The following is a 15,439-nucleotide window of genomic DNA, read 5'->3' on the forward strand; positions in this document are numbered from 1 at the left end:
CAAGGGATCACTGTTACTTTTGATACAGGTGAAATAATGGCATTGTGGTTTTATAAGAAAATGAGCTTTTTTTTTTTTTGAGATGCACATTGAAGTAAGTAGGAGTAAAACAATGTGAGGTCTGAAATTTCCTTTAAAATACTTCAGCAAAGAAAAGAGACAAAGAAACTGACAAAAATCTTGTTAACTGTTGAATCTGGGTAATAGCATATGGGAATTCATTTTACTATTTTTCTCTACTTTTGAAGTACTTTGAAATCTTAACATGTTAGATTATGTTATTTCTGTATTCAAACTTCTCTTAAGTACTGACAGGGTTTAGAACATGCTACCCCAAAATACAGCATGTTGGTATATGTATTGAATATTTTAAGCTGAAGGAATTTGAGAAAATGGCAGATGCAGGAAGTTCACTCTGACCTTCCCCCACCCTTCTCTCCTGAAGCAGGTCATAAGACCCTCAATGCGAGGTGCCCTCCCTGTACCCAGAGGAAAGAGCAGCTTAATCTCCAAGACAGAGGGACACCCAGAAAAATCCTAATGAACAAGCCCTGTTGAGTTTCCCCCAGTTACTACCCTGAGCTTATACCTGCTTTGTCCTGTGAGGGAGGAGCAATAGTTTTCCCTCTACCTTTCTAAGTTCTCGCTGAGACCCTCTTATAACAAAAAGACAGATTAAGAGGAGAAAAACAAAGTTAATTAGGTGTGTACGTAGGAGAGCCCCACAAAGATATGAGACTCAAAGAAGTGACCAGAGCAGAGAGGGTTTATACCTTTTAGAGAAGGAAACAATACATTTGTAAAGAATTGACCAGACAAAGGGGCTTGGACTGGGGGCAGTTAATGGTGAAGAAGAAACAAGGTTTATTTACATAGCCTTCTAAGCCCTAAATTCCCTGACTCCGGTGATAAGGATGCCTCCCTTCCTGCTGGTACAGGGAGGGTCCCTTTCACATGTACCTTTTGCTGCTCTCAGGGAAGAAGGGCGAAGGGGTGGGTGTCAGAGTGACCTTCTTGCTTCTGCTGTTTTCTCAAACGCCTTGAGCTTAAGATATGTAATATGCCAAGGTGCCGTATTTTGGGGGAGTGTGTCCTAAACCCCATCAGTCCCATCATGTTTTCTCACGACTTTGTACTCTTCACCAAACCCAGCATTAAAACACTCAGGTTTAACTGCTTCTTCAGTTTCTCACTTCCTTAAGAAGGCTCCCGAATCATGCAGAACTTACATTAGATAAATGTGTATACTTTTCTCAATCTGTCTTTTATTACAGGGGCTCCAGCCAAAAACTTCAAAGGATGGAGGAAAAAGATATTTTTCCTCCCTGACAGTATAAAAAGGAGCATTTCATTCCCTTCCTGCCTTCCTCTCCGGCTGCTTACAAGGCCTGCCCCGCCCCGCCCCGCCCCGTATCCCCCCAGTCTCCAGCTACACTGTGACCGGAGAAGCCTGTCCTGCCCCTGTCCTGCTGCGCCTTTTGCCTGGAACTCTCCCCGCAGCTTCCCTTCCCTTAGGCCTCCCCTGCCCACTTCATGTAAAATAACTGCCCGCCCCCCTTTACTCTGACTCATTTTCACACTTAATACCGTATGACACAGTATTTTACTTTCTCCTTTAAAAAATGTCCTACGACTCTCACTAGAAAACAATCTCCAATAAGGTAAGGTATTTATTTTTCATTGCTGTGTCCCTCAGCTGGATCAGAGCCTGGCACAGGACAGGTGCAGTAAACATGCCTGAACGAATGAATGAATGAGTGGAAGCACGTAGCGTGGACACACAGGCACACAGAGCCAGTGGGGCTGGGGTGCTGGGAGAGGTTTGCAGCCCCAGGGCCACGTAATACCCAGAACCAGTCCGCTCCACGCCGGTGCTGGGCCTGCGTGCGGCCTTCCCATTCCCTTCCAAGGAGTTCCCTAGGGTCCCCCATGTCATCTTCTTTTTTTAAATATAGATATATATATTTGTTTATTTATTTATTTTTGGCTGCATTGGGTCTTCGTTGCTGCGCCCGGGCTTTCTCTAGTTGTGGCGAGCGGGGGTTACTCTTCGTTGAGGTGTGCAGGCTTCTCATTTCAGTGGCTTCTCTTGTTGTGGAGCACGGGCTCTAGGTGCGTGGGCTTCAGTAGTTGTGGCACGCGGGCTCAGTAGTTGTGGCACTCAGGCTCTAGGGCACAGCCTCCGTAGTTGTGGCGCACGGGCTTAGTTGCTCCGCGGCACGTGGGATCTTCCCGGACCAGGGCTCGAACCTGTGTCCCCTGCACTGGCAGGTGGATTCTTAACCACTGCGCCACCAGGGAAGTCCCCCCCGCTCCCGTGTCATCTTATGATCTCAGTCAGGGTACCCCAGGCCACAGAACTTTTTAAGGAAAACTCATCCTCAAAAAGAAAGGGGTCAGAATATTGATCCTTTGCTTCCCAAGAGGCTCCTGCAATGGTGTCCTTATAATTTGTTGTCCAAACTGGCAAATGAGTCGGAAGGGGGCGCTGTTACGTATCATCAGCATACTGGGCACAGACGGAATGGTCCAACCCAAACCCAGACATACAGCTACCCTCCCCAGACTCCCTATGCAAATATGCTCTCGCTCCATCCTCACCAGAAGTCAGATTTAGAGCTCTAAGCACAGGGCGGCGCAAACTCTTGTCTTGCAAAACAAAAAAGACAAAAACCAAAACACACCGGCATACACCTTTCACCCAGAACAAAGGGCACCAACCACCCTACATGTGCTTGAGCACAGGGAGCAGTGGGGGTCTGCAGGGGGTGACCGACAGAGGAGCACAGGGCAACTTTACAACGGCAGCCTTGCTAGCTAAAAGGATAAAAAAAAAAAATTGGATGTCTTCACCAGATATAGCTAAATCAAATTGACCTCTGAAGCTAAACTATAAAATATTTATCAGAACAGAGTTATACAAAGTGTTATAGAGATCAAATAGCTCCCTGTTTCCCCCAAATGCCCTAATTGAAAGAAATAACGCATCAAAAGAAGGAATCCACAGGTCGGTCGGAAGGGCTGTGTGTAAAGAGTGAACTGCAAAAGCAATCACTGGCTGCATGTTTCCTGCAGGTGTGTCCCTGCAGCTGAGGCCCTTAGACTTCCCTGAGCCTTATAAGAATCACCTGGGGACTTAATTAAACCTGCAGGTAACCTGGGCCCAATGCCAAAGATGGTCAATTCTTAGACCTGAATTGGTGCCCAGAAATTCACAGTTGTAACAGACACATCTCCCAGACTGGTCCAGGAATAGATGCATTGCACAGCTTGGGAGGAGGGCTCCCTTTGCGTGCTCTATGGGAATGGCGTCCCCTGGGGCTGTGTAATGTCATGGCCTTTTATTGGGCTATCAGCTGATCCCAGCCATTAGGATCATCAAAGACGGTCCAACACTCACCAAGCAACCTCTGGGGACCACTGACTGGGCTTTCCCTGTGCTCCTCTTATCCATTGATCTTTGTGGGCTTGGCTACTGTGAAATGTTCTGTGGAAACTGATCACTTCTGGGTGAACAAGCAATGAATTTCTGAGCCTAGGAAATCAAGCACCAAATGGGAAGGTGATGCCCTCACTGAGGTCTTGCCACCCATTGCTCTGTCCCTGGGGGACTTCTCTCAGTTGGAACTGCATTGGCCTTCCTCGACTCGCCAACTGTCTTAAGGTTCCTAGAGGAAAACCTCACAACTTCAATGCTGTTTAGATAAGATATTGGGCAGTAAGTCAGTCAATCAGTGAGTCCTCATGTTTAGAGAGGAAAAACTCTTCCTCTACCCTCTTAAGTTCAGTATTGGGGTCCTGTAAGTTAAATGGACAAAAGATAGATTAGCAAAAGGAAACAGATTTTTACTCACCAGTATAAGGGAGTTCATGGAAAAGTGTGACTCAAGAGGTAGGTAGAATCTGGAGCTTATATACCATCTTAATAGGGGATGGGGAGGGGCATAGGGGCACTTCTGGGAGAACAAATGACTTCTACGAAAAGTAAATGGGCCCTCAGGAGAATAGATGGGAGATACGATAGTTTTATGACAATGTCTATTTAGGTGATTTCTTATCTAGGTGCTGACCTGTGCTGAGTTCTTGAGTAATAAGTCAGTCTTCCCTATTGGGAAACTCCTGGGGAGGGAATTTAGGACTGTGGGATTCTTTGGGGAGACCATACTTTTAGGAAGATAAAGGAAGTTCAGAAAAAAGCTTCTTCCAGAAGCAGTTAATTCTCAAATGTCTTCAGCTCAAAATAATCCTTATGACACTGTGGTGAAGGGTAGCAGAATATGCTACCCTAAAATATGCTGTTTTGGTATATTGGTTATTTTGAGCTGTAGGCACTTGAAAACCAGCAAAGGCAGGGAGAGGTTTTCTCTGAACTCCCCTTATCTACCTAAAGACAGATCCCCCAGAAAGAACTCAATTGTCATAAATCCCCTTCCAGGGAATTTCATCAACCATCACAGGAGAGCAAACTAGAAGTTAACAACACACCCAGACAAACTTTGTCACAGATTATCATACCTCCCATTTACTCTTCTGGGGGCCCATTCATCTTCCCTAAAAATTTACTCTCCTCTAAGAGGCCTACATCCCCTCTCCCCTTTCCCTAGTAAGATGGTATTTAATCCTGAATACTAAGCCATCTTGGGGGGCCTGGGTATCGTCCATGTACACATGAGGCATACATGTTCATAAACTTCTGTTTGTTTCTCTCTGGTTAATCTGTCTTTTATTACAAGGGTCTCAGCCAAGAATTCAGAAGGGTAGAGAGACAAATGTTCTTTCTTCTCTAATGGTGGCATCTTCTGGACCTTTCATCATCAAGCTGAGACTGGCACTGGGCCTGGAGTGGGAGGGAGGGGGATGGGTGGCCCAGAGGAAGGAGAGGACATCCCCTTGGCCCTCCAGGAGCCCCCGCTCCAGTGGGGAAGGTGCTGTCTCCACGCTGAGGAAGTTCCTGGCCAGACCCAGGAGTCACAAGTCAACCTCTTAGGAGGAGATGCAGGTGGGAGGTTGCAATAAAGGCAAAGAATATTACGTGTAATGAACAATGCAGCAACAGCTACTGTGGCTTGAGCACTTACTATATGTCAGAGACATTAAATGCGTGATGTGAATTTTTCATTTGATTTTCACAGCAACACTGTTTTTCAGGTAAGGAAATGAGGCTCTGAGAGGTTGAGTAATGTGCCCAAGGTCACACAGTAAGTAAGGGAGAGACAGGGACTTGAAACGCAAGCATCCTTGGTCCCTCTCACTGAAGGAGAAAATCTTGAGATGCCTGCCTTGCTCCTCCTCCTATAAAAACAGCCCTTTGGGTAAACTGAAGGTGTGAAGAGCATCCTGAGAAGTGTTGCAAATCAGTGCTAGGATTCTCCACATCTTCTCAGATTTAATTAGTCATAAAATTAGCTTCCTCAAGAAACCCAAGCCCCTCCTCCCACCCTCCACTGCACATACACATCAGCATCCCACAATCAGCATCTCTGGGCGTACGAAGAACTTGGCTGGAATTTCTAGGAACGGGAAGCCCCAGATCAGGACTCGCCCTGATGCACTGCAGGTGGTTGGGGCACCCTAGGATACTCCCAAGTGAGGCCCTGAAACACCTGCTCGAAGAGCTGCCGTCCCAGAGGCATTTCTTGGACTTGGCGACGGTCCTCAAGCTGGGCCCTGAGCAAGAGTCAGGGAGGGAATGGGGGTAGGGGGTGTTATGGGTTACTGACAATATTTCAAAAAGCCCAAGTAAAAGCTTCAAAGTCTCTGAGACGAGGCTGTACTGCTAGCTAAAGCCCCAGTTTCTTCATTTTCAGCTGGACTTGTATCATCTGTGTAACAATCTTGCTCATCTCATACTCACCAGAAGCTTGGAGAGGAGGCTAGACTGACTTCTGAGTAATCAAAATTTGATTATTAGCAAAGAATCCAATTTGCCTTCTAGAGGCATCCATGGTGGAAGAAAGGAACCACACTCATCACAGGAACCACAGATCCCGGGCGGAGGGCAGTGCCTCTCGTTTCCGCCTCCTTCCTTCCTCCCTGTCCGCCTCCCACTGTCTCCACAGTGAACAGAACCAGCACCCAGGCGCCCTTGACTAGGGTCCAAGGCACCTCGATCGACCTCAAGAGAAAAGCTCTGTCCCTTTCTTCCCGGTGCAATGCCGCCACAGCGCTGTGATGGAGACCACATGAAAATAAGAACACTTTTTTGTTTTGCATGTCTGGGTGCAGGAAATCCTCAGCATCTGGCCTCAGGGGGCTGGGTGTCTCAGAAAACAAAGATGTTCTCTGGGCTCTGGGACTGGGCGTTCTGGTGCTGTGTGTGGTTCTGCATCTCAGATAATTGACATCAGGGAGGCTTCTGGGAGGCAGGAAGGAGGAGAAGACAGGGGGCCCCTGCCGGGCAGCTCTGCCACATACTCAGCCTGGCTCAGCTGCCAGAGGGTCCCGTGCTTGGTGCCCGGCTCCTCTGGTGCAGAGTAACAGGGAGAGTCTGGGAGGTGGCCTGGAGAAGGACAGAGCTATTCTACCAGCGAGAGCCCAGCAGGCCGGGCCAGGGAGGATGCTGAGGGAGGAGATGGGCTTCCTGCCCTGGCCAGCTCACTCCGTCTGGTCTGGGAGCTGCACTTTGGGGATGAAAATAACGTATTTAGAGAACCAGAGGTTAGGACTGAGGAAGGTTAGGACTGAGCTCTGCCTGCCTGGCTGGCTGTGTGGAGGGATGGAGTGGCATTTAATCACGTCTAAGGGTACACAGAGGCTCAGCTTTCCAACAGTGAAGCCAGGCTTATTCCTTGTGAATAAGGGAAGGGGGTTTAAACTGCAATGTGATACATTTAAGTTAAACACAGGGGTAGCCTTTCTCCAGGGGCCATTCAACACAGTGCAGGTTCTCCCGGCCTAGAAGCACCAGCTCAGTCTCAGTGGGGTGATCCAAGCCTTCTGCGCCTGCTAAGTCCTCTGTAGTCTCACCCCCAAGCCAGGCTCACTTCTCATCCTGCCTCAGGCCAGAGTGCTCACCACCTTGGCCACTGATTCTCTAAATCCTACCCATCTGGAGGCTAAGTGTATGTACCCCTTCCTCCAAGAAGCTCTTGACAGCAGGCGCTGTTGGTTGCCTGTCATATCAGTTTAGATTAGGTTCACTGAGAGCATCACCAGAAATAAAATAAAGATGGTTGAAACCAACTAGAAATGTATTTTCCTCTCTCTCTCGTTCAAGAAGTCAGTAGGTGGTGGTCTAGGGCTGACAGAGCACTCCATGGTGCCCGGGGCTCGGGGTCCTTCTAGTTCTGGCATCTACCATCTTGAAGGTAGGGCCTATAGTGGTTTTCATGTTCAAGGCAGAAGGCTGGAGGGAGAGGACATTAAGGGAAGAGTACGTGCCAGCTGCCCTTTAAAGAAGGCTCTGGGAGCTGCCCTCAACTCCTTTGTTCACATCTTATTGACCAAAACTTAGTCACCTGGCCTCTCCTAGCTGCAAGGGAGGCTGGGAAGTACATTCTGGATAGCCATGTGCCCAGCCAAAATTAGGGCTCTGTCACCTCAGAAGGGGAAGAGGGATATTGGGGACAAAAATTCTAGCAGAGATATAATTTGTCTGGATGTGGTTCCTTCTCCTACAGGACTCAGGAAGGATGCCAGCTCTAGAGCCCCCTGGCTCTCCCATCTGAAATACATCACCCCACTCCTCTTTCCAGATCTCTCATATCCAGACTCAGACCCTTCTCGTCATCTCTGCTGCCACCACCCTGCTCCAAACCACCAGCAGCTCTCTACTGCAAACACATGAAAAGATGCTCAACGTCATTAGTCATCCAGGAAAAAAATTAAAATCACGAGATACTACTATACACACACTCAAATGGCTACAATTAAAGACTGATAACACCAAGTGTTGACAAGTGAACTCTCATACATTGCTGGTGGGAATGCAAAACGCACAGCCATTTTGGAAACTAGAAACATTACACATATACTTATCAACTCTATTGTATCAATACTAACTTCTCCCCCTGCTTCTACCCTTAGAATACTCCAGACTATTCTTTTTTTTTTTTTTAAATTAATTAATTGTTTATTTATTTATTTTTGGCTGTGTTGGGTTTTCGTTTCTGTGCAAGGGCTTTCTCTAGTTGCGGCAAGTGGGGGCCACTCTTCATCGCGGTGCATGGGCCTCTCACTATCGCGGCCTCTCTTGTTGCGGAGCACAGGCTCCAGACGCGCAGGCTCAGTAGTTGTGGCTCACGGGCCTAGTTGCTCTGCGGCATGTGGGATCTTCCCAGACCAGGGCTCGAACCCGTGTCCCCTGCATTGGCAGGCAGATATTCAACCACTGCGCCACCAGGGAAGCCCCAGACTATTCTTAATACAGATTAATCCCTTTAGAACCAACATGTGATCACATTTCTCCCCTGTGCCTAACCTTTCACTGGTGTCCCTTGAAGAGCAAAATGGCTGCTAAGACCCCCAGATGATTTGCCCCTCCTCCTCACCTCTGTGACCTACCACCTCCCACGCTCCTCCCCCAGCAAACTTCCAGCCTCACTGGAACCGAACAGAGAACTGAAATGGAGGTTCAGAGATGCTTACCTGTACTGCTGCCCAGAGTAACTCCTTTTAAAAAGGGCCCTTCCCGTCTCACAACCCCTGGCCAAGAAAGTGCCCACTTTCTAAACTTGCTGTTCCTCAGAAATTCCACACCTGCCCCTGGCTCAGATCCTTCCATTCCTCCGTTCCCTTTTCCCAGAACACCTTCCCCAGGTATCTTCAGGGCTTGCTCCCTCACCTCCCTTTGACCTTGACTCAAGCATCCCATTTAAAATTACAATCCTTCCTTACCCTGCCCCCTGCTTGATCCGCCCCCCAGCACCCCCACAATGACGCTCACTGCCTTCTAACTGACTCTATAGTTTACTTATGTCTCTCTTCCTTCCAGGATGCAGGAATTTTTATCTGTCCATTTACTGCTATTTCCCTGGGGCCTGACACACGGAGCGCACTGGAGGCCCAGACATTTGTTTTTCTTGTATTTCTTCTTGTGTGTTAGCTCCCCCTTCTTCCCCAGGCCTGTGAGCTCCTCGAGGGCAGGGACCTTGTCTTGGCTTCCCCGGGCATCAAGATAGGCTTGAAGCATGCCATGGGTACCCAGGAAGTGCTCAATTCAGGTTTTGTGGGAAGGTACAGCACGCCTTGTGATAGATGGACAGTTGCTCTTCGCTTTAAGCCTTGGATACTTTTGCTGAGAAAGCCCCTGGACGCAGGACAGTGACATCAGTCATTTCAGAAGAAGAGGTTATTCAATAAAAGAGAAATTGAATAGGAAAAGTCAATTAGGATCGGGAGACCGCTGCTCTGTTACATCCATTTCTCCCTTAGCTGAAGTGGTTTTTGATTGGACTGGCCTCTCTCCAAGTTGGGGCAGAAGCCAATCAAAGGCCGTTTTTCTTTCTTTGCAAGGAGCAGTGTTAATCAGAATAGTGAGAGCTGGGCCTTCAGGATCTGCATTTATATAAAAGCGGCCTTGGGGATGAATGTGCAACAATTACCCTTACCAGGGTCCTTTTCAGGAAGGACGAGCTCAAGATTAGTGGTTAATGTGAATCCTGAATCCCAGGAACCCACCCTGAAGCCTGAGGAAATCATCCCAATACCATCATTCTGATACTGTGCTATTTCCAGCTCAAGGTTGTCTGCAAATGGGGCCTGCGCTTTCAAAATGGAAAGAAAATTAGAGAGTGGGCTCTTTTTGGAAGGGGTGGTGGTACTGTTTTTAAAAGTTGTTAACCCGATGAGGGAGCACAGTGGGATAGAAAGAAAAAATCTCATGTTCCAGTGCAGAATCCTGCCCCTTACGGGCTGTGTGACCCACGCAAGCCACGTGGCTTCTATGATTCTCAATCTCCTCGTCTCTAAATGGTGGCAATGATTTCTGCCTACCTTCTGGGACAATGATGTCAATTAAATTAGACTGGGGACTTCCCTGGTGGCACAGTGGTTTCAAATCCGCCTGCCAATGCAGGAGACACGGGTTTAATCCCTGATCCGGGAGGATCCCATGCGCCACAACTACTGAGCCCGCGCGCCACAACTACTGAGCCCGCGCACCACAACTACTGAAGCCTGCGCGCCTAGAGCCTGTGCCCTGCAACAAGAGAAGCCACCGCAATGAGAAACCCGCGCACCGCAACGAAGAGTAGCCCCCGCTCGCCGCAACTAGAGAAAACCCATGTACGGCAATGAAGACCCAATGCAACCAAAAAAAAAAAAAAAAAAAATTAGATTGTACCTGGGAAAGTACACAGAGAAAGTAGAGTCCTCTACAAATGTGGGGTATAATATTATTTAGCAAAACCATATATTGCGCCACTCCACACTCCAGGAGTCCCAGCCTGGTTGGGGAGAGGGCTCAGGACACAGAAAGGACAGTGTGAGCCGAAGTGTGAATTGGGGTCACCCTGCCCAGGATTTCTCTGTATTCTTGGGGGAGGGGCAGAGTTTACAATCGCGAGGCAGTCGCGGAGGTGGGTTAGTAGGCAGTATGGTCCAATGGTTAGGAACAGGGACTTTGGAGTCTGTCTGGGTTGGAGTGCTAATTTGCCAGTATGTGACCTTGGGCAGGTTATGTAAGCTCCCTGTGCCTTGGTTTCCTCATCTGTAAAGTGAGGATAATGGCATATACCTCATTGAATTATTGTGAAAATTGACAAAGATTCTTTCTGTGACCAAACTTTAGTCAGGCTCCTGAACCTTCTTATAGGTCCATCTGTGCACTTTCCTATACAATCCAATTTTAGCCAGAATGCTGCTAAGTGAGTTTAATCAGAACCCCTAGCTCAATATCTGAACCCCCTCAAGGTCCTCATCCTCCACCATCTCCCAGGTGATGTGTCATCACCCTGCCCTCCTTCAGCAAGAATACTTTTAAGTCGCAGTTTAGCCAGAATCCCCCTTACCCCTGCTGTTTCTCTTAGTAATTTTCCACTCACTCCTCCCCAACCCCCATCCTCACCCCCTAACTCCTTGGCTATAAATTCCCATTTGCCTATGTTGTATTCAGAATTGAGGCCAGTTTTATACTGAAGTCTCTTTTCCCCTATCGCAATAGTTCTGAATACAAACTTGTTTTTACTGCTTTAACTACTGTCCAGCTCTGGTTCTTCTTTGACAGGACTAAATGAAGTTATGGGCAAAGCGCTCTAAGCTTCCCTAAACAGAGGTTCAGTTTAGAGATTCTCTCTCCAGCTCAAATGTGCTGGTCCTACCCTGTGCCAACCACAGAACCTGACCCCTCTCCTTGGCTTATTTGAAAACAAAGGCAAAAATAAAAGCAAAAGGCACAAGCACTTCAAGGCTGTTTTGGTCATAGAAAACTTCACTGAAGTACTGGAAGAGGTGAATATACACAAAAACAACTTAAATTAGACAGCCTGTGTTTAAAAGTAAAAGTCCCAGTGGTGCATCTACCAACTGGCTCCTGCCATGTCATTGGGTCTCTGTTCTTTCCTTTTCATGAGCAAATGCCACGTCCTGTGAAAAGTAATTCGGCCCTCACTTCCTTCAGTTCCATCCTTCCAGTTCCTGTCCAGGGGTCTATCTTCTCACAGCCAAATGGCCCCTGACATATTTTCCTACACAAAGACAATTTCCCCCCTAAGCAGTGTTCTGGTGCTGTTAAGATGGTCCACGCTGTTTTCTCACCTTGCTACAAACTCAAGAAGGATGAGATTGGAATCTGGGTTTTGAGGGGTTGAACATTAGAGGAGAAAGGAGGAGCTCCCTGACAGAGGCCAGGGAGAAGATAGACAGGCTGGGGAAGAGGATTTCAGGGGACTGGGAAGGAGGAGAGTGGTATAAAGGGGGCCTGGGCAGAGGTGGATGTCCTGGATTATTGGCATACAGGAATATGCCAGGAGGCCTGAAACACCCAGTGATCGGGAGAAAGGCAGCTTTGCTCCTATTTGAGCCTCTGCTGAGCCCCCGGGGCTGGCTTGGTAGAGGAAGCCAGGGGCATCTTCTCCTCCCCAGCTTTCCTGAGCTGGCCCGACCCACAGGTAAAGCAGGTAGCTACTCGTGCTATGTGGTTGGAGCACCCCTAGTTTCCTATTGCTGTTGTAACAAATAACCACAAACTTGGTGGCTTAAAACACCACAGCTTATTCTCTTACAGTTCTGGAGGCTGAAAGTCCAAGATGATCCTTTTAGGGCTAAAATGAAGGTGTCAGCAGGATTGGTTCCTTCTAGAGGCTCAAGGGGAGAATCTGTTTCCTGGCATCTTCCAGCTTCTGGAAGCTACTTGTATTCCTTGACTCATGACCCCTTCCTTGCATTACTCTGACCTCTTGGTTCTGTCATCACATCTCTTCCACCTCTTCCATCATCATATCTCCCTCTGCCTTCCTCTTACATGGACACTTGTGATTGTATTCAAGGTACACTCAGATAATCCAGGATAATCTCGCCATCTCAAAATCTTTAAATCACACCTGCAAAGTCCCTCTGTCATTTAAAGTAATACATTCACAGATTTCAGGAATGAGGACATCTTTGGATATCTTTGGGGGCCATTTATCAGCTGACCACAAATCCCCTTCCTAGAAACAACCCATTTCTGGCCCTTCAAAATCTCAACAACTAGTTTAGGGGTCAGTGTGTATGTACAGACTCCACTTTGCAGTTGTGGGGCTGGGAGATGCTAGGCAGCTTATTTGAATGGGCTGAACTACCAAACCGGAGGGAAAGCTTCCCTCCAAACCCTGAGAACTGGTTGGGAGGAATGGGTTGAGGCATGGCCCAAAGAAGGGTGTATCCCAGCTGCTGATCCAAGTGCCAGGAGGTAGCTTGCAAGGTCAGAGGTCACACCTCCTCCTGAAGTGTCTTCCCCACTCTCACCACTCACCCCTGCTCTATGGAGGACCTGTTTTGCTGTGTGACCTTGGACAAGTCACTAAACCTCACGAGTCTGTTGCCACTTCTGAAAAATGGAGCCTGGACCACATCATCTCTCAGGAGCCCTTTTAGCTCCAGGGCTTTAGGATCATCACACATGGTCCAGTCCTGGGATTATGGCAGATGGGGAGAGGACCCTGCCACAGTTCGACAGACCCTGATCTCAAGAGCAGAAGCTACCAGTCTGGCTTGGGCTGGCTCTGATTTCACAGCTGGAAGCAGACATCAGCCTTAGAAGTCACAGGAATCAGGAAACCCAGGCTCTAGACTCGGGTCCACTCCTGTTTTGTGATCTTGTGAAAGTTGCTTTTAACATCCTAGAGTGTCATTTTTTCCCCCAAGCATAATACAGGAATAAAGAATATTTTTCTCACCTATCCCCTAGAAGACACTTCTAGGGGATAGGAAGTTGGGAAAAGCAAGCGTATCATGGTGTCAAAGACAAAAACTGGACCTGTAAGGAGATTAGCTCATTCAGGATATTGCAATAAGTTAGCGCTCCCCAGATGCGAAGATCAGAGTGTCTCAGTGGTTTGCCTTAGACTTTGATAGGGAAGAGTTCCAAGTGAGGTGATTACAAGTTGTAATTACGAGTTAAAAGTGGAGTGATTTACAGTTAGATTTGTGTTTGTAATCAGTAGAAGTATCAATTAGCTGAACAGGTAATGCTCATCTGTGTCTAGATAGTTTCAGGGGGACAAACAATTCTAATCTTAGCTGATTATTCTGAGATAAAGAGCTTGGAAGTTGGTGAGGGGCAAAAGGGAAAAGGTCTGTCTGTGTTTGACCTTTACCAGGGCTCTAAGGTAAGGGTAGAGTCCTTTGTGGGGCATTCAAGGCCCTTTACCATCTGGTCATGCTCTGTATTTCTAGGCTCACCTCCCCCCTCCTCTTCCCCACATACACACACATACTCCAGAGTCCCAACCCCAAACAATGACCATTCCCCACATCAGATGTGTTTTCTGTTCCTTTCTTTGCCTGGAATAATGACTCATTCTTTAAGACCCAGTTCAAGTGACCCCAGCTCTGAGAAACCAGGCTGAGTTTGGGGATCCCTCCTCTGTGCTCCCAGGCAACTTGTTCTGTGCGCCCGTTAGACCACATTAAAGGATGTTTCTTGTCTATTTGTCTCTCCAGCTAGAGGCGAGCTCCTAGAAGGTGGGGCTGGGTCTCACTGTGATTCCTGCAACCTCCATCAAGACTGATTTCCCATAGGTGTTCTTGACAGGGACAGGGTAAAGAGACAAAGTAGGTGATTAAATAGTTAATCCCACTAAGGGATTGTAAGTAGAGAAAAAAAAGTATGGGAGTCCCCTGGAAGTTAACGATCACTCAAGAAAGCAGGCTTGCTCAACAGCTAAACCAAGCGGGCTTGCTTAGCAACAAAACCACCAATAGAAGCATGAGACATGCCCCAAAACAAAACAATGGTGGAATGAGACCCACATCCTGCCCAATGAGGTCAGTAAGTTAATGATTCCTAGGACATGCTTCTCTGCATGCACTAAAAACAAAAATATAAGGAAAAAGATAACATTATACTGAAACCTGAGATGATTTACCATATTTTAATATATGTTACCACCTTTTTTTTTTTTTTTTTTTGGTTACCACCTTTTTGTTCACTTCCATAGTACCACGACAGGGCCGTATAGGGTCAAAAACTCCCCCTCCCGATGTGTAGGAGGAGTTAATGATAGAAGACTCAAAGAACGAGGAAGAAGGTGGTCTTCTCCCCCTCCCCACCTTTCTTTGATTATGAAACTGTAGCCCACTAAGTTCTCAGGGTGGCACTCCCTTGCCTGTCCACTTGTATCTCTCACAAGCATCCTGTACTAATAAATCACATCTTGCCTGTGGCTTTGCCTCTCACTGAGTTCTTTCCGTGCTGAGACAAAAGAACCTGAGCTTTATTAAGTCCTGAGATGAGTTCTGCAGTTTCAGACCTGGTGAGCGGTTTTAATTAAAAAGACAGTGGGTTTGAGTCCCATCCCCTGGGTTCAAGTCCCAGTCTGAGGTGTGGTTGAGTTTGAGTTTCATCTGAGGAGAAGGGCGGTTTCATTCTCAGTGGAAAGAAGCAATGAAAGGAGGGAGGGGAGAAGGCACACAGACATGAAGAACCTTCTGCAACACGGATGACATCATGTGCCTCCACGTGCAGTGCCTCCTCATGCTTAAAAGCCAAGTAGACACCCCTCAGCCTGGCACGGAAACAGCTCCAGAAGGTAGCCGCCAAGCTACCTCCACCCTCCCCTCCCCCTCCTCACCACCACAAACTGGCACCTTGGGCCAGATCGCTCTTTCTCAGCCCTGAACACAAAGTGCTTGCCCACCGCTTTGCCTCTACTCCACAGTTCCCCACCTGGCGCCCCCCACGTTGCCGTGTACGCAGGCTCCACCCACCTGCAACCTCCACGATCAGCTGGTTTCTGCTCACCTTGACATCAGTCTCAGCACTGAAGGAATCCTCAGTCTGGCATCCAAAGTAACTGAA

At 47.8% G+C, this 15,439-nt stretch overlaps 1 protein-coding gene across 2 annotated transcripts in view; it reads right to left on the reverse strand.

The window, feature by feature from the left end:
• The window catches only part of LOC309612436 (uncharacterized protein), a 111,090-nt gene that overhangs the window by 52,469 nt on the left and 43,182 nt on the right, over positions 1 to 15,439 (reverse strand). For both annotated transcript variants that reach the window (XM_082358339.1, XM_082358340.1), the window contains exon 3: positions 15,349 to 15,434. In XM_082358339.1, the coding sequence (XP_082214465.1) occupies positions 15,349 to 15,434 (86 nt within the window). The remainder of the gene's footprint in view (positions 1 to 15,348; positions 15,435 to 15,439) is intronic.

This window comes from Balaenoptera borealis (genome assembly GCF_965194805.1).
Source record: "Balaenoptera borealis genome assembly, chromosome: 15".
In the NCBI taxonomy this organism is placed as follows: Eukaryota; Metazoa; Chordata; class Mammalia; order Artiodactyla; family Balaenopteridae; genus Balaenoptera; species Balaenoptera borealis.